The 20972-nt window shown below is 35.5% G+C and overlaps 3 protein-coding genes across 3 annotated transcripts; 2 read left to right on the forward strand and 1 right to left on the reverse strand.

Annotated features, from left to right (window-relative positions):
• Positions 1 to 798: 798 nt before the first annotated feature.
• Positions 799 to 5915, forward strand: LOC112024486 (uncharacterized). The gene is made up of 7 exons (XM_065781394.1): positions 799 to 1553; positions 1916 to 2118; positions 2213 to 2410; positions 2980 to 3051; positions 4206 to 4400; positions 4581 to 4692; positions 4811 to 5915. Exons 1-7 carry the CDS (start codon positions 1070 to 1072, stop codon positions 5560 to 5562), a joined length of 2016 nt encoding a protein of 671 aa, XP_065637466.1. The 5' UTR covers positions 799 to 1069; the 3' UTR covers positions 5563 to 5915.
• Positions 5916 to 10972: 5057 nt separating this feature from the next.
• On the forward strand, positions 10973 to 12673 carry LOC111996896 (putative F-box protein At1g65770). The gene has a single exon (XM_024028939.2). The coding sequence runs from the start codon at positions 11424 to 11426 to the stop codon at positions 12555 to 12557; it is 1134 nt and encodes a 377-aa protein (XP_023884707.1). The 5' UTR covers positions 10973 to 11423; the 3' UTR covers positions 12558 to 12673.
• Positions 12674 to 14693: 2020 nt separating this feature from the next.
• On the reverse strand, positions 14694 to 18089 carry LOC111996872 (UPF0548 protein At2g17695). Its single transcript, XM_024028916.2, has 5 exons — positions 17864 to 18089; positions 16466 to 16526; positions 16190 to 16366; positions 15908 to 16106; positions 14694 to 14978 (listed from the first exon to the last, which is right to left on the reverse strand). The coding sequence occupies exons 2-5, from the start codon at positions 16522 to 16524 to the stop codon at positions 14790 to 14792; spliced, it is 624 nt and encodes a 207-aa protein (XP_023884684.1). The 5' UTR covers positions 16525 to 16526; positions 17864 to 18089; the 3' UTR covers positions 14694 to 14789.
• Positions 18090 to 20972: the final 2883 nt, after the last annotated feature.

The raw sequence follows: 20972 nt of genomic DNA on the forward strand, positions 1-20972 counted from the left end.
TTACTAAAAAAAATTGGGCACACAAGGACAACCAGTCAGCACTTAGGAATATTGTTGGGGACATTCGCATTTGATGGGAGCATTTGATTGGATATCTGTGAGCAGCATTAAGAGAGATGGAAATAAGGTGGCACATGTGCTTGCTAGATTTGCACAAAATGTTAGTTCTGATTTGTTTTGGATGGAAGAGGTTCCGTCAATTGCGTATGACTGTAAACTTTGATGCTTCTTTGATTTAAATGAAATTTGAGTCCAGTTTCAAAAAATAAATAAATAAAAAATAAAAAAATTGGGCACACACCCTCTCAAACCCAAGTTTGTATGTAATACAGTAATAGGCATTACTTTTATTCAATTTCTGGTCTGTACTCGTGAAAAGTAAACGTACTGGAAGCCCGGGAACCTCGCACAAATAAACGCACGTAAAAGTTTGGAAATTCCAAAACAAGAAAGAAAACTTATGATCCTCAAATACGGTTTCGATTTTTTGTGGCTGTTTTTCGTTTCAACAATGGCCACAACAAAAAATAGAAAGTTTATGGATGCAATAAAATCTTAAAACAATACCCGACAATTTTGCATTGTGATGGGTCTTATTTTATTTTGACTTATGATGGGTTGACATATGTTGTAAAAATGTTATGACCATACAAAAATTATAGTGAAAATTTATAGATGGCTATTCTTGCTCATAAAACTCCACCTGATATGGATAATGAGGCCTATTTTTAGTCACTCTATCTAACAAAAGCTAATCTATCTTTATAAACTAGTTTGTTTGAGTGGTATGTTTCTAATTATGTGTGTTTTTCGAGTATAAAATAAGGCCTCGGGTGAGCACGTGCTTTGTCACTGTTCAAGCTTTGCTTGTGAGTCTTTTGGTTTGAACTTTTGCATTTGGAATCTTGGATTTAGTGTTTGACACCATGTTCCACCTATCGTTATAAGTACTACTTTTACTCTCTTCATTTGAAATTATTAAGTAAAACAGTTTTTGCTGTTCTGACCTTTTGTTCCTATTGAATTCTTGCAAGTTTAAGGCTTTGTCGTTCTGGGATCTTTTATAAATATGAAGGGCCTTTTGTTCTTTAACATGTTGGTCCTTTTTGCTGTCCTTTGCTTCTGTGGTCATGTATTGGCTAAGGAGTGCACAAACATTCCTACTCAACTATCAAGCACACTTCAAGGCCAGCTCTTTGATTCCGGGAGCAAGCATAAAATCCATTTGACACCAACTGACAATTCCGCTTGGTCAAGTTTGGCATCCAGTGACGTAGATAGATACAGTTGGGATATGCTGTATCATAAAATGAAAAATCAAGCTGTGTTTAATGTGTCCACTGGCTTTCTCCAGGAAGTGTCATTGCATGATGTGAGATTGGGTCCAAATTCAATACATGCGCAAGCACAGCAAACGAACTTGGAGTACCTATTGATGTTGGATGTGGATAGCTTGGTTTGGAACTTCAGGAAGACAGCCGGTTTGCCAACACCTGGGAAGCCATATGGGGGGTGGGAAGACCCAAGTGAAGAACTTCGGGGTCATTTTGTAGGTTGGTTTTTAAACTTGTTATCAAGACTGTTGCATCATACTTGTTACAAATTTCTACTACTATTTTTGTTTTGAACCCAAGATAGTAACATTCATCTTTACTTAATGGAAAAGAAGTCCCATTTGAGCTAGAGTTAATTAGCCTTTTTTTATTTTCTTTAGTGGGTGGAATTTGGCATATTGGTTCACATTATTCAAGTGTTTAAACAATCAATAGACAGTAGGGATTAAAAGAATAACTGAGATAAGTAGATCCTTTGTTCCTCCATATTATATAGATACCTCTTTGAAAGAGGAAATTTTAATATCTTACATTTTATCTTTCATGTTTACAATGAATAACTAGTTTTTGTTATCTTGAAGGGCATTACATGAGTGCAACAGCACGAATGTGGGCTAGCACTCACAGTGACACTATTAAACAGAGAATGACAGCATTAGTGTCTGCTTTAGCTGCATGCCAAAACAAAATTGGCAACGGATATCTTTCTGCCTTTCCGGCTGAGCAATTTGATCGTGTTGAAGCTATAAAACCTGTTTGGGCTCCATATTACACAATTCACAAGGTAGAATCTACTTCTGTTGCTTTAAATGATGGAAACGATATATTTGGTCTTAAAAATATTTTACAATTAGCTTTCAACTTTTCTGCTTTGACAGATCTTGACAGGCTTACTTGATCAATATACAATTGGTGAAAATGCCCAAGCTTTAAAAATGGTGACATGGATGGTTGACTATTTTTACAACCGTGTTCAGAATGTGGTAACACAGTTCAGTTTAGAAAGGCACTATCTATCACTTAATACAGAATCTGGAGGCATGAATGATGTTCTTTACAGGTTATATAGCATTACGGTAGGTAAATTCATCTGTGTATTAGCTCCTCTAATGGATACTTCAAATTTAATTGCTTGATATTAGTTTTGTACTTGGTTGAGATATGTTTCAGGAGAAATAAAAGATTGCTAAGCCACTTGGAACTTATTAGTTTTGTATTTATCATATCTACCGTATCCCCTGACTTTCGTTTATGAATTTCTTAATCTACCTTGTAATTTATTGAATTTGCAATTATTACAGAACTTGTGCTTTGGATATTTTATGGTATGACAGCACACTGCAAGAACTGTTACCTTGAATGAAAATTACCTCATTTGTGTTCCACTAGTCAATATTCAGTAGCTCATTTCATCATCTAATAGCCACTAATGAAAAGAAAAACATTTTAAAATGTTACCATTGTTACATCAGACATTTGCCTAATATGATTTGAATTGTGGAAAGTTTAAATATTCTTTATTTGATTAGATTTTTCATTAGTGCCTTCCTGCCTTCCTGGTAGCATGTTGATTCTGTACCTTTCATAGTACCTGTCATTCAGATCTTTTGGTTCTAATATAAGCCTTTCATTTTATTATGCGCAGAATGATCCAAAGCATTTATTATTGGCCCATCTATTTGACAAACCCTGCTTTCTAGGAGTGCTTGCACTACAGGTAATCCTTATTTTCTGTTGACTAAGTCTAGTGCATTTTGGCATATAATAAAGTTCCAGCAATAAATTGAGGCTTTTTTACCTTAGAGAGTGCTGTCTCCACTGCAAATATACAATATTATGAAGCAGTTATCTTTAGGTTCAAAGTTGAAATGAGTGGCATTGTCTTCTAAGGGTACTGTTGCTTCACCTTTTTGTAGAAGGTTGCAGAATTAAATGACCTTTTCTTTTATTATATGCTCTATTGGTAGTGTTCCAGAATGCTTATGTGCGTGCATGCACTCTTTGGTTCCCTTCAAACATACATGATTCCACATGTGGATCCCTTATCTTGATGTGAAAATTCAAAGCCTTCCAAAAGAAATTTCATTATGGACGTTTTGAAAGTGAGAGTAAGACCAACAATGTTTTGTGGTGTAGGAAGTGATATTTATGTGAGCAATATTTGAAGTCTTACACTTTCAAGGAAGTGAAGATGTGAACTGAATTTTTTTTTGTTTAAAGGTTGTAACGGGAGATGACCTCATCTTGTGTCCTTGTCTATAGTGTATTTATGATATTAAAAATAAATTTTAAAAAACAAACCACCATAACAACCAAGCCTTAGTCCCAAATTTGTTGGAGTTGGCAATGGATTCTCAACAGTAAAAAGGAGATTCAATTTTATGTAGATCCAATGATCCACTGAAGATTATTATGTGAATTTTTGAAGTTGGTGGTTTTCTGTCTGATCTTGCTTTTATTTTAGTTCTTCCTTAGTTATTGGCCATCCATTGATGAACAAGTTGAACTATATCTCTAGGATAATATTCAGTTTACTTCTAGCCTATCGTTCATTTTACTTCTGGAACAAAATACGTCCTGTAATAAATCACTTTGGTATCATATTGTCTACCATTTTCTGTCTCTATGTTTATGTGGATTCTATTTCATTAGAAATTGAAATACATTAGTAGTAAATGTACAGAGGAATCACAGAATAGTGAATACATTCATAAGAATGCCTTACAGATTTTATGCTTCTCTCGAAGTTACATCAGCTATGCTTAGAAGTTTAAATACTTTTCTTCTGAATTAGTCAAGCTTCTATGTTATTCTAGATTCTGATTTTCATACTTGATATTATTTGATGAAAATTTATTCTTTCACTTGTAGGCTGACGACATAGGTGGCTTTCATTCCAACACACATATCCCAATTGTTATTGGATCTCAAATGCGGTATGAAGTAACTGGTGATCCTCTTCATAAGGTACTTGATAAAGCCTCATATAATTTCCACTGCTTATACTTGTGCTTAATCATTATATGCACTTTTTTCCCTTTCCCTTCCCCCTTTTTTGTTTTGACTGTTTTTTTTTTTTTTTTTTTTTTTTTATTTTCTCAAATGAAAAAGTGGTCAATGCAATTTAATCTTTCTGCCAAAAGGTCATTTGGCCCTACTCTCTGGCATCTTTGGTGCAAACTACAGAGTTTCTTTACTTAACAAAATTTAAAGTAATTAAATATATATATATATATATAATTTCTTCACTTTTCGTATCCCGATGTAGGAAACTTCCTATCAGTCACTAGAGATTGGAGGGTCGGCGACAAAATAACCCTTCAGCTGCCCATTAGTTTGAGAACAGAAGCTATTAAAGGTATTGTCAATGCACTTGACCAGTTTCTACATATACTGAACCTGAGCATACTTTTAATGATTAGCAAAAGAATTATTATGGATGATATATTACTGACAGTCTTTCCAATGAACTTCAGATGACCGGCCTGAGTTTGCCTCTCTTCAGGCAATACTTTATGGTCCCTATCTACTATCAGGTCATACCAGTGGTGACTGGGACATCAAAACTGGGTCAGCCAATTCTCTTTCTGACTGGATAACTCCCATCCCTGCTGCTTATAAAACTTCTCTGGTTTCCTTGTCCCAAGAGTCTGGGGACACAACTTTTGTCTTAACCAATTCAAACCAATCGATCACAATGGAAAAATTTCCTGCACCTGGCACCAATTCTGCTGTTCATGCCACTTTCAGACTCATCTTAAATTACTCATCCCCTGCAGAAGTTTCAACAATGAAAGATGCTATTGGCAGATCAGTCATGCTAGAACCATTTGATTTTCCAGGGATGGTTGTAGTGCATCAAGGAAAAGATAAAAACCTTGCAGTTGCAGACTCTTCTGGTAGTGGTGGATTTTCTGTTTTCCGGTTGGTTGCAGGATTGGATGGAAGGGCTGAAACTGTGTCCTTGGAGTCAGAAAGCATCAAGGATTGTTTTGTGTATAGTGGTGTGGATTATAATTCAGGTACAAGCACGAAGCTCAGTTGCAAATCAGAGTCACCAGATACTGATTTTGATAAGGCTGCTGCTAGCTTTGTGTTGAACAAGGGAATCAGTGAATATCACCCTATCAGCTTTATGGCTAAAGGGGCAAGGAGGAATTTTCTTCTAGCACCATTACTGAGCTTTCAAGATGAATCTTATACTATTTACTTCAACATTCAATCTTAATAATTTAGGGAGGGCAATGGAGGTTCATGATAAACCAATTATACAATAAATTTCTGCTGCCTGTTACTTCAAATTTCTTAATTACTTTGGATTACACAGATGGGCTAAGTTAATGTTGATTTAAGGCTCTTTGAGCCTGTCTTGGTGTAGGGAGTCCGATAAAAATCTCTAGAAAGTAGTAATTGGGAAAAGGAGATTGTAAGATGTTAAGCTAGTGTCCTTGTGTAGTTTTACTTCAGAACCACTTAATTGCATGGGCTTAATTACTCTTTCAATATATGCATGAGTGCAACTATAACTTATGTACTATAGCAATGGAAATTTGATCAAAGTTTGTCTTTGTTTCTATTGTAGCTACCCTTGCTTTAGTGGAACTATTGTAGTTCAACTTGCTTTCTTTTTACACATGCTGTTATATGCAACTTTTAAAATTTGTAGGTGAGTCTATATGCAAGATAAATAGCACTTTTTTAAAATCTGATGAAAATGTTTTTATTTCACATTCTAATTTGGTATTCCTCATTTCCTCTAACATTTTCTACAAATGGTGACTATAACTAAAGAACTATGTGTTACATCATCACATGGTTTAAGGAAAAAGGGTTGCCAAGGCATGAGCTAACCCATTAGCTTTTCTTTTGAGTCAACTGAAATTACAGCAAACAAAAGATCTCTAAGTTAAGCAATATTGTTAAATAGAGTGATGCAGACTAAGGATCATCAAGAGCTCCTTTGGTGAGTCTCTCAAAGTGCTCATCATAAGCAAACTGTCGTGACCACAAAAAGTATTAATTGATTGTGTTTTGGTGGCATATATTTCTCATCGTAAGTCATTGATGTTTAGAACTTTGAAACTGGCACTTTAGAACTTTGAAACTGGCACAAGGGATGACGTATATTGTTCAAGAGAAGGGAGTAAGAGTAAGCTTGCATGGAAGATAATTGAGGATATATTAGGGAATGGAATCCTAATGTTAAAATTTTTGTTTAATTGATATTTTACATTAGTCGTTAGGAATTTTTGAAATTGTAATCCTAATTTGCAATCAAAGAAGAAGAAGAGACAAAGAATTGTTTAAATCTTCTTACAAATTTTGTGAAAGTTACACTAGCAAAACATTCATAGACATCTTAAAAAATAAATTTGCTAAATTTTGCTCTTTTAAGGTTCATTCTCATACTGTTCAATTTAATCTTAAATTTCATCTTGCAAAATCGTTACTGTAGGGACCCAATTTGGATTGACCCTGAGTGATGGGTTTTCAGCCCAAAAAGCCCAAACAATACATTTATAGAGAGTGGGCTGAGAGGTTTAGGTGCTGGCCGTCGATCACCAAGCATGAACTTTCTCATAAAAAAGAAAAATACTAAGAGTTTCTTTACCAATGGGGGGATGCTCCTCGGCCTGTGGCCGAGGAGGCCTTATTGTTCTCCCTTTTTCCTTTTCTCTTTCCCCCCCTCTCTTTTCTTACTTTACTAGCTTTTCTTTTATAGTTTTCATCTTCCTATCTCCTCCTTCCATCTGTTGATCACCTATTGGCCTTTTTTCCTGGTCGTCTGTCCCATCAGAGGCCTTATCGGTGCTCAAGTGGTTCACTCTGATCAACGTTATCCTGCCAAGGGGTTACCTCCCCATTAATGCGGCCAGGGGGGGTTAGTTGAGCGCATTAAATGTGAGAGCGATAGCCTATTTTGGGGTTTGTCTTTCCCCAAAATCACCTTTGTCAGGCCGAGGATAAGGTTGTCCTCGGCGTGGATCAGGAAAAGAGACTTTCCTCTACCCTAACAACAAATAGCCTATGCTCCTCGGCCTGGGCCTTGGACCCGTTTCATGATGGGCCGAGGCTATCAGGCCCATAGGCCCCACAGTTACAATTAGAATCCAAATATAATTTCAATTAGAGTATAATTTTGCACCACATGCCTCATTTTAGTTTAAATTTTTTATTCCAAGTGAGTCATCCAATGAAAAAGACAAGGAGTCCAATATATATATATATATATATATATATATATAAACCATAAAAAATACAATCATATAATTTTACACCAAGAGTTTTTTTCATTTCATTTTTTTTTTTGCCAAGTGACTATTATAATACTAACACAAAAACCGAAATAACTACCTCACTCACTTAAATATTCTTAACTACAACAATTCCAATTTGCCACCTCCTTGGCATTACTCTTTTATATCTACATTGCATGTCTTTTATATGGATGGTAAAGGGCATGTTATTTTAACTTACTAAATGATAGAATAGAAGGAAGCAAAGCTTATAACAATCACTTTTTAGAAATTATATAATGTTTGATTCGCTTACAATAACTTCAGCAGTACACTATTAGACATTTAGGTAGGTATGTAATTATTATTTATTTTTAGCTTGATCAATTGTCTTGATAATAATACCCAGCATAAAAGCCAAGATGATTATCTCACTTGCTTTGGTAATATCACCTTATCATCACTATTGTTGAATGTTTCCATGCATTAGCACGGGTTACATACTAGTTAATATAATATATAAAGACACATTTAACTCAAAAAAATCTAAGTCCAATGGGTATGAGTTCAATTACTCATTCTTCTCATAATTAATCAATGTGAGACTTCACTCACACACGTACACCCAGGTCGTAATCACAAAGATTGTAAAATGTTTATTTTAAATAATAATAAAAAATGATTTCCATGTTTTCCAATATTTTCAGCTAGTATAACTACATTTTATTCTTTCAAAGAACTGCAAAAACCAACTATATTTTACCCTTCAATTGCTGTTATGAGGTTCATGGAATATCTAGTTATCCATGAGATTGCACATTGCACAGAAGTTTTCCATTCAATGATGTTTTATTCTTTCAAATTACTGCAAAAAGTTGGGGTTGTGTTAATTTATTGTTTAGGTCAGGGTTTCCAATTGGACCTCTTTTCAACATCTGTTTGATGCAGCTAGTGCGTTGGAGACTAAAAGTGTAGATTAACAGCTAAATTCATACCAAATCAAGTGTGAATAACATGAAAAAAAAATAAAAAATAAATGTCTTAGCCTATGTTTGTTTGGATGGATTTTAGGGAGGATGAAAAATTTAAGAGAGAAAAGTGGAGAGAAAGATGTTTTAGTGAGTGTTTGGTTGGGAGAGAGAGTGGGAAAAAAAATGTGGTGGGATCTGTTTTCTTCCTGAGTCCACCAAAAAGTTTTCTCCCTAAAATAGACAAAAGTGTTCATGTGCACTTGCACATGGGTTTTATCCACGTCAATTGCTTTTCCCTTCTTCTTTTTTTCTTTGTCCAATTTCTTTGTTTACCAGTTTTTTTTTCTTCGTCTACTTGCACATACACAATTGTTTTTGTTAAAAAATGTGTTACTTTTTTGTTTTATTTAATAAGGACATAATTGTAAATTTATACCAACTTCATTTTCCATCCTCTCATTTTTTTCTCAACTAAGCAAATAAGTTTTCCATCTCTCCACTTTTTCATCCTCCCAACCAAACACAAATGAGAGAAAACTAAATCCCTTCTATTCTCTCACTTTTCTATCCCCTCTCTATTTTCTATCATCCCACTTTTCTAACCAAAAATACCCTTAATCTCACTACTTATTAGTACTTAATAATCCAAATTGGAAACATAACAAATAAAAATAATAATAAAACCCAAACTTTGAGGCCCTCTCAACTAATGAAACACTGCTACCTATGCAAACATGTGAGTTGACTCAGTAATCAACACCAAAAAAAAAAAAAAAACCACCATCAGGTGATGTCGCACTTGCATAAGTGCTAGTGTTTTGTTGGTTAGAATAACCATTTATTAAAACTAGTAATAGATTATCACCTAACAAGATAATAAGACTATAGACATTCTCTTCTTAAAAAAAAGACCGTGGAGTAGCTTTACTAAAAAAAATTGGGCACACAAGGACAATCAGTCAGCACTTAGGAATATTGTTGGGGACATTCGCAATTGATGGGAGCATTTGATTGGATATCTGTGAGCAGCATTAAGGGAGATAGAAATAAGGTGGCACATGTGCTTGCTAGATTTGCACAAAATGTTAGTTCTGATTTGTTTTGGATGGAAGAGGTTCCATCAATTGCGTATGACTGTAAACTTTGATGCTTCTTTGATTTAAATGAAATTTGAGTCCAGTTTCAAAAAATAAATAAATAAAAAAATAAAAAATTGGGCACACACCCTGTCAAACCCAAGTTTGTATGTAATACAGTAATAGGCATTACTTTTATTCAATTTCTGGTCTGTACTCGTGAAAAGTAAACGTACTGGAAGCCCGGGAACCTCGCACAAATAAACGCACGTAAAAGTTTGGAAATTCCAAAACAAGAAAGAAAACTTATGATCCTCAAATACGGTTTCGATTTTTTATGGCTGTTTTTCGTTTCAACAATGGCCACAATAAAAAATAGAAAGTTTATAGACGCAATAAAATCTTTTAGATCTTAATTTTTTGTGATTTTTTGGTTTTAATTCTGTTTTTAAAATTTATACGTTAATGTGGCATTTTTTAATACCAAAATAAAACTTTTTATTATTATTTTAATGTTTTTAAATGATTTTTAATTCTTTCCATCAGCTGCCTCAGCTTTCCCTATTAGTTGGTTGACAGTATGACCTAAATGTCAGACGTTAATTAGTTTATGGATTAAAAGTAGTAAAAATAAAATATAAGAAATTTTAGCTCCACAGCTACAGTGCACATCTATATTTAGATGTGCACTGTAGCTCACATCTAAAAAAAAAAAATAGTTTTTTATTAGGCTTCTCTCTCCTCTCTCATTAAATAATCATTTTCTATTTTCTTTCTCTCTCTCCGGCTTCTGTTCTTTCTTTTCTCTTCCTCAATTTTTTTTTTCTCTCTGGCTCGCCGTCCACTCATCTCCCTCATCCCTCAGCTCGCCGGCCAGCTTTCTCATCGCCGATTTGTTCCACCGGCCCACCCCAAGCCCCATCGCCGAGTCGACCTGGTCCCCAAGCCCCATCGCCGATCTCCGGGCATCAACGAAGGACCGTATCGGGCACCTTCTTCGCCGCCCGATACGCCCATGCCGAGATACAGAAAGCCTTGCGACGAGGCCTGTTCGATACAGCGCTCGGTGTTTAGGTACCATTCGTTGCCGCCGTCAATGATGGAGTCGTCAGGCTCCATGAAAGAGGAGATGGCGGCGATGGGTTTCTTTTTTTCTTCTGCTGTGGACTGCTGCTGCTGGTGGTGGGTTTTTTTTTTCTTTTTTTATGCTGTGGACTGGTGGTGGTAGATGATTGTGCTGTGCTGTGCTGGTGATCGGAGTGCTCGCTCGTGGTGGGTTTTTTTTTTTTTTTTTTTTCCTGCTGTGGACTGGTGGTGGTGGTGGTGGTGGTGGTAGTGGTGGTGGTGGCTGTGGCTATGGCTGTGGCTGTGGCTGTGGCTGATGGTAGAGTGGGTTGTGGTGGTGCTGTTGATTTTTTTTGGGAGTATGATATATTATTTTATTGGAGTAGTTATATTATTTTATTGTAATGTTTATATTATTTTATTGTGTTAAAAGTTAAAATAGATCCACTGCTGCAGTACGTATGTAGGTATAATAGATAAAGTGATTTTTGGTGTAGCTAAATAGCTAAAATTTTGCCTTCACTGCTGTGAATGCTCTTCCGCCCTAAATAATTCCGCCCTAAATAAAAAAGAAAAAGAAAGAGGCAGCCAAACAGTGCAACGATTGAACAAACCAAATTACTGTTTTTGTTACTGTAGCTTTAACGCATTCGCGCTTTTTATATATAGAGATAAGGTTGCTTTTGATCTTTTTTTTCTCTTTTTCCTGCAAAGTCATTCTCTAAGTCAAGCAACGAAAATATGGGTGAGAGAGAGGTCGACTGGTCTGCTCTTCCGATGGAACTCTTGCCTTTAATCGGAAAAACCGTCCAAGCTCGCATCAATGTTGTAAGATTTCGCAGCGTCTGTACTTCATGGAGATCCTCTATCCCTCCACTACGTGGGATATCTCCTCCTCTGCTTCTCCCTTTTCCTTACCCCATCAACTCAGCTGGAGGCCAATCCTTTCTCTCTCAAAGTACCATCTACCGTCTCGAGCCACCCGATGATAATCCAAACCTTTCAACATGTTCATCAAAGAGCTGGTTGGTCAAGGTGGAAGAGTTTGAACCTGGTCGAGTACGTCTTTTGAATCCACTTTCAAGCCTCCATATCAGGTTTCTCCCAGACTCTTTTCCAAAAGTGATTAACTTGTTGGGTTTTCGAGTTGTCGAGGTAGGCAAAGCATATAAACTTCAACATAGTAATGGCATGGATATTGCGGGTGTGAATAAACTTGTGTTGTTTCCTAACTCTGCGTGGACTAGTTGTGTTGAAGATAAATTGATTTTCGGGCTATTTCATGAAGGAAAGTTGGGGTATGTGAAATATGGAGACGAGAATTGGACCTTTGTAGATGATCACAACTTTTACTGTGATGACATTACTGTATACAAGGGACAACCCTATGTTGTTGATAGATTGGGAACAGTTTCATGGATTGATTCATCAATGAAGCTGATACAATTTTCGCCTCCACTTTGTGGTTTGGGAAACCAGAAGCATTTGGTGGAGTCATGTGGAGAGCTCTACGTTGTTGATAGGTCCTTTGATAGAGAGAGGAGGTTTGACCACGGTCTCCGTAGATACCGTCTTTGTCCTAAGACAGTTAATATCGAAGTTTATAAGCTGGACCAAGAGTGGGGTTGTTGGGTTATGGTCAAGAATTTGGGTGATCAAGTTTTTTTTTTGGGTAAAGACAGTTCCTTCTCTGTTTCAGCTACAGAATTCTCTGGATGTAAAGGGAATTGCGTTTACTTCACTGATGAAAATGACATTGGTGTCTTCTACTTTGAGAATCAGAAGACTGGCAAGATTGTAGATTTCCAAGACCGGTGTCATCTATTTTGGCCTCCCCCATCTTGGCTCAGCTCAAAATCTTCATCTAAATGTTGAGTTTAAGTGAATTTTTACTTGGTGGGTGTCTTTTTAAATTAATTTAGCATGAGATAGTAGTGCCCTTGAACTGTTCTATGTTGGTGTGTCTTTTATGAATTTAGCTTTATTTGTGATGTCTCCTGTGTCACTTTGTTTATTGATTGTGATATTAATCAGGTATCCGCCTGACATAGTGGTTGATTCTTGCCACTGGATAATCCATGTTGATTGAAAATTTGATTTCAATGGAGATGTCGCGCAGGCTGTAAAATATTAAAGCTTGTGCAGAAATAGATCTTTCCCACAAATCTACTCATGGCCTAGCCTTTTTATTTATTTGTTCATGTTTTTGGTAGTCCAACTGATCCAGCAAATTAGTGGTGGAAATGTTCAAGATATATATGATGAACTGGAGAAATTGTTCATTACAATAGGAGTATGGTCATATTTATGTGGTTCTCCCAACAGAAAAAAGAACTTATTACTTACCAATTTATGAAATCCATTGTCACTAAAACTCATAATGGCTTAATTGTAATGGTTAGGAGGATCATGCGTATGGTACAGTGGGAGAATTAAAATATTTTGTATAAATACTAAATTGAAGAGCAGATAAGCATATCTTTTTTCTTCAGTGGTGATAATTGCAGAGGTTATAATTGGGGGATCCTTTTACAATTTGACCATCTTCTTGGCAAACTGTCTTTCCAGGAGAAGTTCAAAGTTCAAATTGATGAATTAAGGAACAGCAAGGCCGAAGCTCTTGTATGTCTTCTAAAATTAAAAATGCAGAATCTAATAACAAACAAAATGTTTTGAAGGAACCCAATTTTATCAGGTCTAGGGTATTGAGTGAGAAATAAATGACTGAATTTGTTGGCAACAAAAAAAATATATAGCTGCTCTGTAACTTGATAACTGGCATTGTTAATGGCATATGTTGCTCACCCAAATGCTCAGGCTTAGATGCTGAACCATGCTCCAAACATGGTAAGCCAGTAGGGCTCCTCTAGCAGGCCAAACGCAAAGGCATGATATTGTTTGAAATACATAAGATGCAAGAGTCTGATAAAAGATTAAGCTTTAAGAACATTTTGAATCCTCCTGTGCTTCTGAGAACCTCTTAAGTCTTTTTTTTCATTTTGGTGAATGAGAAAATTTTATTCAAACAAAAGGCAAACAGTACAGATCAACCCAAACAACCAAGAGCTATATTTCAGACCCAAATCAAAGAAGAAAAATAAAGTAGCAACAAAAGAAACCCACAGCTTTAATTCCCACCCCAACAAACAGCAAATACATCCTAAAACAGGGGAAATTCAATCTCCAAAGGCAACACAAAACTTTATTTTGGATGGAACTCTTAACTTTTTTTCTTGTGCAGCAACATCCTGCATCTAATGCTTTACAGATTCCCCTTTCACTCCAACAACCCCCATGGCCTATTTCATCCTTTGCCCTCCAAATATGATAGTAACAGCCCAAGCAAGTTTTGTGATACAACTCTCAAACTATTCCCCCTCAGCCCACATGACTGAACAATTAACTTCCACATCTCATCTTCCTATCATCCAATTATGCAAACATCTCCAAAGAACCTCCCAACAAGTCTAAGAGCTTTGTGTAGAAGCACTAAGAGTTGTCAGAATGATTAATCCTTACTCCTTACCATAATTCCACAATAATCATCATGTAGAAACACTTTTGAAGATGGGGTGGGCATGTCTACTTGCGTAATCAGTTTGATTGGACAAAATATAGTGCAAAGAATATCCCTGATTTGTTTGCTAGAGTACCAAATTTCTTCTTTTATTTATCATTTTTCAAGTTGATATGCCTTAGGTCCTGTATGCTGTTGTTTACAGCATGTAGCATAAGCTATACCTTCCTTTTCTTTTCCCTTCATTTTTCTGTTTTCCTTTTATTTTCCACCTGCCAAAAAAGTTTTAAGCTTCACCTAAATTATAGTCCTGTTTTGAGGAAAATGGTATTTTTCTTAAGGTTCTTAAGCCTTGTAGTCTATATTTGACCACAATAAAATACAGTTTGCTAGTGTTTTCGAAATGAAGTTTTGCATGTTATAATGATTCTCTTCAAATAATTTTTACGAAAATTAAGGGATGTAAAGCGGTTATCAACAATCATCTTGATGCATTAACACAGCAAAATGGCATAGTTTGCTAGAATAATATAAGTTAAGAATACATGAAGTCTTTGTAAGACAAGTTTTCATTTACATTTGCTTTTACATTAGGATTGTGAAGCAGTCATATGTTTCAGAACTGCATGGGTAGATTGATGAGCAAAATACTTTTGCCTTAGCATTACATATGGATACCCAATAAATGACAAAAAGTGGGCAGGTTTTGAGAAGGAAAGTATTTCATACCACACTTGGTTGTTCTCATCTAACTCAATGGAAAAACGTTCTTCCCCAGCCTGCAATCCACCAAAATTCCACGACACATATCACTGTCAGCAAGGGTTCATCAAATTCAAGCAGGTTTAACACGACAAAAATTAATAGAAGTGTTAAACAAGGTGAAAAATCACATGCAAGAATTTAAAACAGACTTAATTGAAGAAAAGAAAAAAAATCTAATCTCAGGACTTTAAAAAATGAAAATGAAAATAAAAATTGACCAGCTCTTAGGATATGCCATGTAGTATGAATAGAAAAACTCCCACGTATAATAGATCAACTGCAGCAGGTTACTTCATTAGCATGTCCAGATGATGCAGAGACAATGGAAGTTATGGATTTTTAGACAAAACTATCACATTTGTATATGCCATGCAATTGCAAGAGCTTGAATTTGCAAGATAACATACACCAAAGCAAGTGCAGGAGCTTTCGACCAAACTATCATATATATACCATGCCAACTTGGTTATGCTACGGTCTAACATATAATAACAAATAATTCTATTTTAAAGAAGTTGCAAGGAAGTGTTCGGCAGTCCAACACACAAATAGAAAATGGTTGATCTTTTGGAGCATCAGAGCCAAAAATGGATAGATAAATGATTAGATCTCCACAGACATGATGATAAGTCACCTCTCAGATATAGAACAAATCTTCCAAAGAGCCAAACATTAAAACAAATAGGGAGCAAACAAGAGAGAGAGAGAGAGAGAGAGAGAGAGAGAGAAAAACTACTTGGAAAAAGGGGCCACCTGATCCAAGGACCACACAGGCAACTCTTATGAAAATATTATTAGGAAAATAAAGCTCAAGTGATCCAGTCACAGCCATTGTTAAAACATTCCTTCCAACCTAAATTCTGATCTCTATTTCTAAAAATATGGAAACAACCTTAAAGGTTCATAGCTATAAAATATGAGTAATATATGAAAAGGCACAAACCAGTAGGTGACCTTGAAGGGTACCGCTTCCAAAACCAAATGACATCATGGCCTTGTTAGCCTTTCTCTTGTCATTTACATACACAACCTGAAGTGGCATCATCATCCATGGGAGAAACTCCTTGAGACAAACACAGAACTTGACTCCATTCCGAACTGGAGTTTTAGAATCAACAAATGCCCAATCCAATCCAAAATGCCTGTAATAATCATATTAATCTTGGAATTTGGATTGCCCTAATTAAAATTTTCTACCTCTAAAAATATAAAAATATCCACGCACCTCCAAGTTTGTAGAGCGCTTTTACCCTTTTCAAAAGTCTCAAGACCGGATCCAACTAACACACGCGCATGGTTCAGTAAGAAACCATCTTTTGAGAGCTCTTTATCTTCTTGGAGGCAAGACAGGGACTTAGCAGTAGCTCCTCTGAATTTAGCGTCATAGTTGAATGCACCTGACCTAATGATAAACATCAGACATCAGTTTAGATTAGAAAGTATAACAATAAAGATTTCATTTCATTGACACAAGACTTTAGTCAAATTGAAGTTCTCATACTTCTTGATGCAGGCCTTCTGTTCTTGAGGAGATGGACGAGCCCAGCACAAGAAAACCATCTCTGTCAAATATATCGATAATCATCAGATGATAATTATGAAGTGCCACGTGTTGAACAAATAATAATTATATGGCCCATATACCATGTAATAATTATATGAAAAAGTACAAGTTTTTTGTATTAATGAAATTCATTGACTAAATGCAGGTTTGAAAGGGCATGATGTTATTTCAAATTCATAACATGAGTGATTTGAAAGTTTAAACTATAACTCAAAACAATCTAGAACATTATAGTTTCAGATGCAGTGGGGCTTCGGTGCTGATACTCTCACTGTCCCATATGCAGGTGCAGATTAGCAAGCAGATCTCTTCTTTGAATGCCCTTTTTCCCAAAGGGATCTGGAACAATAACATGTGCTGATACCTTGTCAAGTATTTTAAGTCCCATTGAGACGAGGTTATAGCTTGGGGATGGGCTCAATTGAAAGGAAAAAAGCCTCATGTCTATAATATGCAGAATAGCTTTACGGTCTGCTGTTTATCATATTTGGCAGCAAAGGAATGCAATAATTCACCAAGGGAGAATTAGTTCTGAAGAAAGCATTGTAATTCTATGTTGAATAGAAGAGTTTGCTGCTGACTTTGGTGAATTTCATTCTCAGTACTTAAAAAGCTCTTCCCCCTCAGTAGCTCGGTAAAGGTTTTGCTCATTCATCCCAAAAAAAAAAAATATCAAAACAATCATATACTAGTGAATTTCATATCAAACAATTTTGACTGAAAGTTGCTACTCAAATCTCTTGATTTTACATCCTCACAACCAAATGCAACCATAAACAAATCTTGAATTTACAAAGTGGAGTAGTTAAAAAAGCGCTTAATCATCATTAGTCCCAAAAGTATAGGGTCCGCTATGAATTGCAACAGTCTAATGTCATAGTTCATAACTTCATATGTATTCTTCTCCGCCTTTCTACAACTACAACCAAGCTTTAGTTCTCAACAAATTAGTCAGGGTCAGATATGTGTATTCTTTTCCGTCATTCTATTTTGTCAAAAATCATATAACTGGACATAATCCTAATGCAATTTTCAGAGCTTAATTAACAAATTAACATGAAAAATCATTCTCTTTCACTAAATGAATCAACAAAATGGCTGACTTGCAAAGATGAAATAATTCAAATATTAACTTTTTGAAAAAAAAAAAAAAAAAAAAAAAAAAAAAAAGCGAAACAGGGGAAAGGTGTGAAAGCAGCTCGAATTTTCAAAAAGACGAAAATGGAAGATAATTGTGCATTAGAATTACAACCAATAGGGATTGAATGAGTTTGATTTTGAAATTATAAACTACAAAATGAAACAATACAAAAAAAAATTGCTCAAAGTATTTACCTTTTCCGTTGGAAGATGCTCAAGGTTGGGTTTCTTTGTCGCGACGAGACGACACTAGCGTACAGATTTCCGTTTTTACTTGACTGTGAGAGTGAGACTCTGAGCTCTGAAATTATAACTTTAGACAGTTGGTGGAGCTTGTGTCCACTAGCCAGGGTCAGTGGACACCTTGCGACGTCTACGTCTCTAATTAGTCACCGGATACATTGCGATGCAAATATGTATCCACTCTTAGATACGCGTCCACTCTTAAACACGTTCAATGGTAGCCAGTCATTGGACACAAGTCAAACCCTAGACAGTTAAGACGATTGTTTAAATGATACAAAAATACGTGTCAAAAATGTTAGTATTGTTTAAATATTGAAAATTGTTGTTTAAATACTAGTACCAAACAGCCTCTTATTAACTACTTACCAGTATATCTATATATATATATATATATATATAAAATAGTACCTCAATCTCTTTATTAATTAATAATTTATTCCTTTTAAAATTTTGTATATATCACTTAAAGAACAATTTTTTTTTCTTTTCTCCTTGTCTTCTTTATTTTATTTTTTTTTCCTTTTACCTTCATTGTCTTTTTGTAGGTTTTGAACTTTATTTAACAATAAAATATAAAAGACTTTCTTTCTAATTTTTGACATATAAAGAGATAAAAGTGTTGTGATTATTAGAGGTGTACATGGGTTTGATTGGGTCGGGTTAAGGAGATTTTTTGACTCAACTCATCATGATAGGTTAAAAAAATTTAACCCAACTTATCACATAAGTCCAACCCAACCCAACCTAACCCACATGGGTTAGGTTGGGTTGAGTTGAACCCATGGGTTTGACAAATTTTTTTTAATTACTATTGTGGGGGAAAAAAACCCAAAGCTACCTAACGGGCCCGGAATCGCCTGTTAAGGACTATTGCACTTCCGAGGATTAATAGGTGGTTAGGGCGGCCCATCTAAAGTGAGAAGCCCAGAAGCAGAAGGGGAGTGTTGTCCGAAGAGGTCACCATCTGTCCGAGGATGTCTTGCTCCTCGGCTATGATGAGCCTTGATCAAATGAACGTATGGAGGGTCCGACTAATCTTCCCAACGGTCCCAACGGCCATGGCAGATCCTGGGTGGATCCAGAAATGATCAGAACTAAAAAATATCTGAAGGAAAAGCTGGTACCACCGCATTTAATGCGCTGCAACAGCTTTTCTGGCCGCATTTATGTGGAGAAGACCCCTGAACAGTGCAACCTCAGCTACCGCCACTCACAAAGAACTAAAGTAGACACACGACGTGACATGCACTCGAGTGGATGCGTAGATGAAGAACAAGTGGACGATGGAGATGATAGGAAGGGATGCTATATAAAGAAGAAGGGTCCCTGATAATAGGGGATGGGAAAAAGAAAGAGAGAGAAAGAGAGAGAAAAGCTTCACTGTAGCTCTGAATATTGTAATCACAGTTCATTCAATAAGACGCCTCTTCGGACATTCAATCACAGAGTGATCTAAGCTTCAGTTCATGTTATCATCACCGCATGTAACCTAGCCAATTGTTCTGTGCTTCATATCCAGCCCAGCTCTTTCAATCCACTCTCTACAAATTCATTGTTCTGAGTTCGTTGGGCCTTTAACCCATCTCTTTTGGGCTTAGGCAACAAAAACTGACCCTACAACTATTATTATTAAATTTAGTAGAAAAAAATATAAATATAAATATATTAAAAAAAAACCCCAAAAATTAGTATCAATGTAACTCCTTAAAGGCAAACAACATTAATGACTAAACAACAATAGTAATTTACTAGGGTTTGAGTAAACTAATTAGTTTTTATATAGGATAGGAAGAGTTGGTTATTTTTTTTAAAAAAAAATTATTAATTATATAATATATATTAAATATATGGGTGGGTTGGGTCGGGTTTGGTGGGTTTGGAATTTTATGACCCAAACCTTACCCGACTCGCTATCAAAAAAAAAATTTTGTAACCCAACCCAACCCACCAAACCCTAAAAACCGACCTAACCCGACAAATTGGATTGGGTCAAGTCGGTTTTGGCGGGTTAGTGGGTTGGCTGCACACCCTTAGTGATTATTATGATATAAGAAAAGTATATAGCCAGTAAATACATTATAAATATATATTATATAAAAAAGAAAAAAAAATCAAATTACAATTATATAAGTATGATTGGAAGGGAACAAAATAAAAGTATAAGTATTTGTATTTTTAATTTTAATTTTTTGGTGGCTTGACCCCCCAGCTTCATCTATGATTAAGGTTAGAGCATCTCCAGCGATTTGGGTATCCAGCTATATTAGCTATCATTTGGAGAATGAGGTGCACTGTGGATGCTCCAACAAATTTGGCAAACATAGATTTTTTTTGGCTCATGAATAGTAGCCCATCAAGTCTGATGGGCTACTGTTCATTCTTCAAATACATTTTTTCTATTATAATAATGATGTGTTATTAAAAAAAAATGTTGGAAGATGTGTAGTTGTTAAAAAAAGAATAAATAATGAATGAAAAAAATAATATTTAAATGAGATAGAAAATGAAATAGAGAATCTGTTAGAATGTGTATTTGAAAAAGTTGGTAGATAAAGGTAAAAGTCACTGTTCATTCTCCAAAACAGTACAAAAATTTGATGAATCTGCTGGAAATGCTATTAATGTCATGATTTATTATTTTAATTAACAGTTGCATATAATATTCCCCTCACATAAGGAGTTTCGTATGCTTGGAGTTTATTCCATGTGAGAGTGATATTGCTTATGACCATTACCATCTCCTTAGTCAAATTATTATTAGGTATTATGGGAATACAATAATGTGATAATCTCTCTTCTTACATGAATGATGGATATCATTATAAATTTAATTAATGTGATATACTATTTTGAAAGATGAGTGAATAAGACATCAAAATAGATGCAATGTTGGGAACTTAAGCAACTTTGATCAACTCAATTGATAAAGTCACATCTTCCAAACAAGTGATATTTTATTAAAAACAATGATAATGATAATAGGACTAATTGCAACCAACAATGCTAGGAACCTAAAACACAACCAAATTTACAATTTTTTAACAACTTGTTGAGCTGG

The sequence above is a fragment of the Quercus suber genome, unplaced genomic scaffold (genome assembly GCF_002906115.3).
Source record: "Quercus suber isolate HL8 unplaced genomic scaffold, Cork oak 2.0 scaffold_265, whole genome shotgun sequence".
Lineage (NCBI taxonomy): Eukaryota > Viridiplantae > Streptophyta > Magnoliopsida > Fagales > Fagaceae > Quercus > Quercus suber.

Coding starts and splice junctions, on each gene's coding strand:
- LOC112024486 (XM_065781394.1), top strand. CDS start 1,070: ATGAAGGGCCTTTTGTTCTTTAACATGTTGGTCCTTTTTGCTGTCCTT. Junction 1,554..1,915: donor ACTTCGGGGTCATTTTGTAG/GTTGGTTTTTAA, acceptor GTTATCTTGAAG/GGCATTACATGAGTGCAACA. Junction 4,401..4,580: donor CCCCCTTTTTTGTTTTGACT/GTTTTTTTTTTT, acceptor ATATAATTTCTT/CACTTTTCGTATCCCGATGT.
- LOC111996896 (XM_024028939.2), top strand. CDS start 11,424: ATGGGTGAGAGAGAGGTCGACTGGTCTGCTCTTCCGATGGAACTCTTG.
- LOC111996872 (XM_024028916.2), bottom strand. CDS start 16,524: ATGGTTTTCTTGTGCTGGGCTCGTCCATCTCCTCAAGAACAGAAGGCC. Junction 16,367..16,465: donor CAGAAGGCCTGCATCAAGAA/GTATGAGAACTT, acceptor GTTTATCATTAG/GTCAGGTGCATTCAACTATG. Junction 16,107..16,189: donor AGCGCTCTACAAACTTGGAG/GTGCGTGGATAT, acceptor TGATTATTACAG/GCATTTTGGATTGGATTGGG.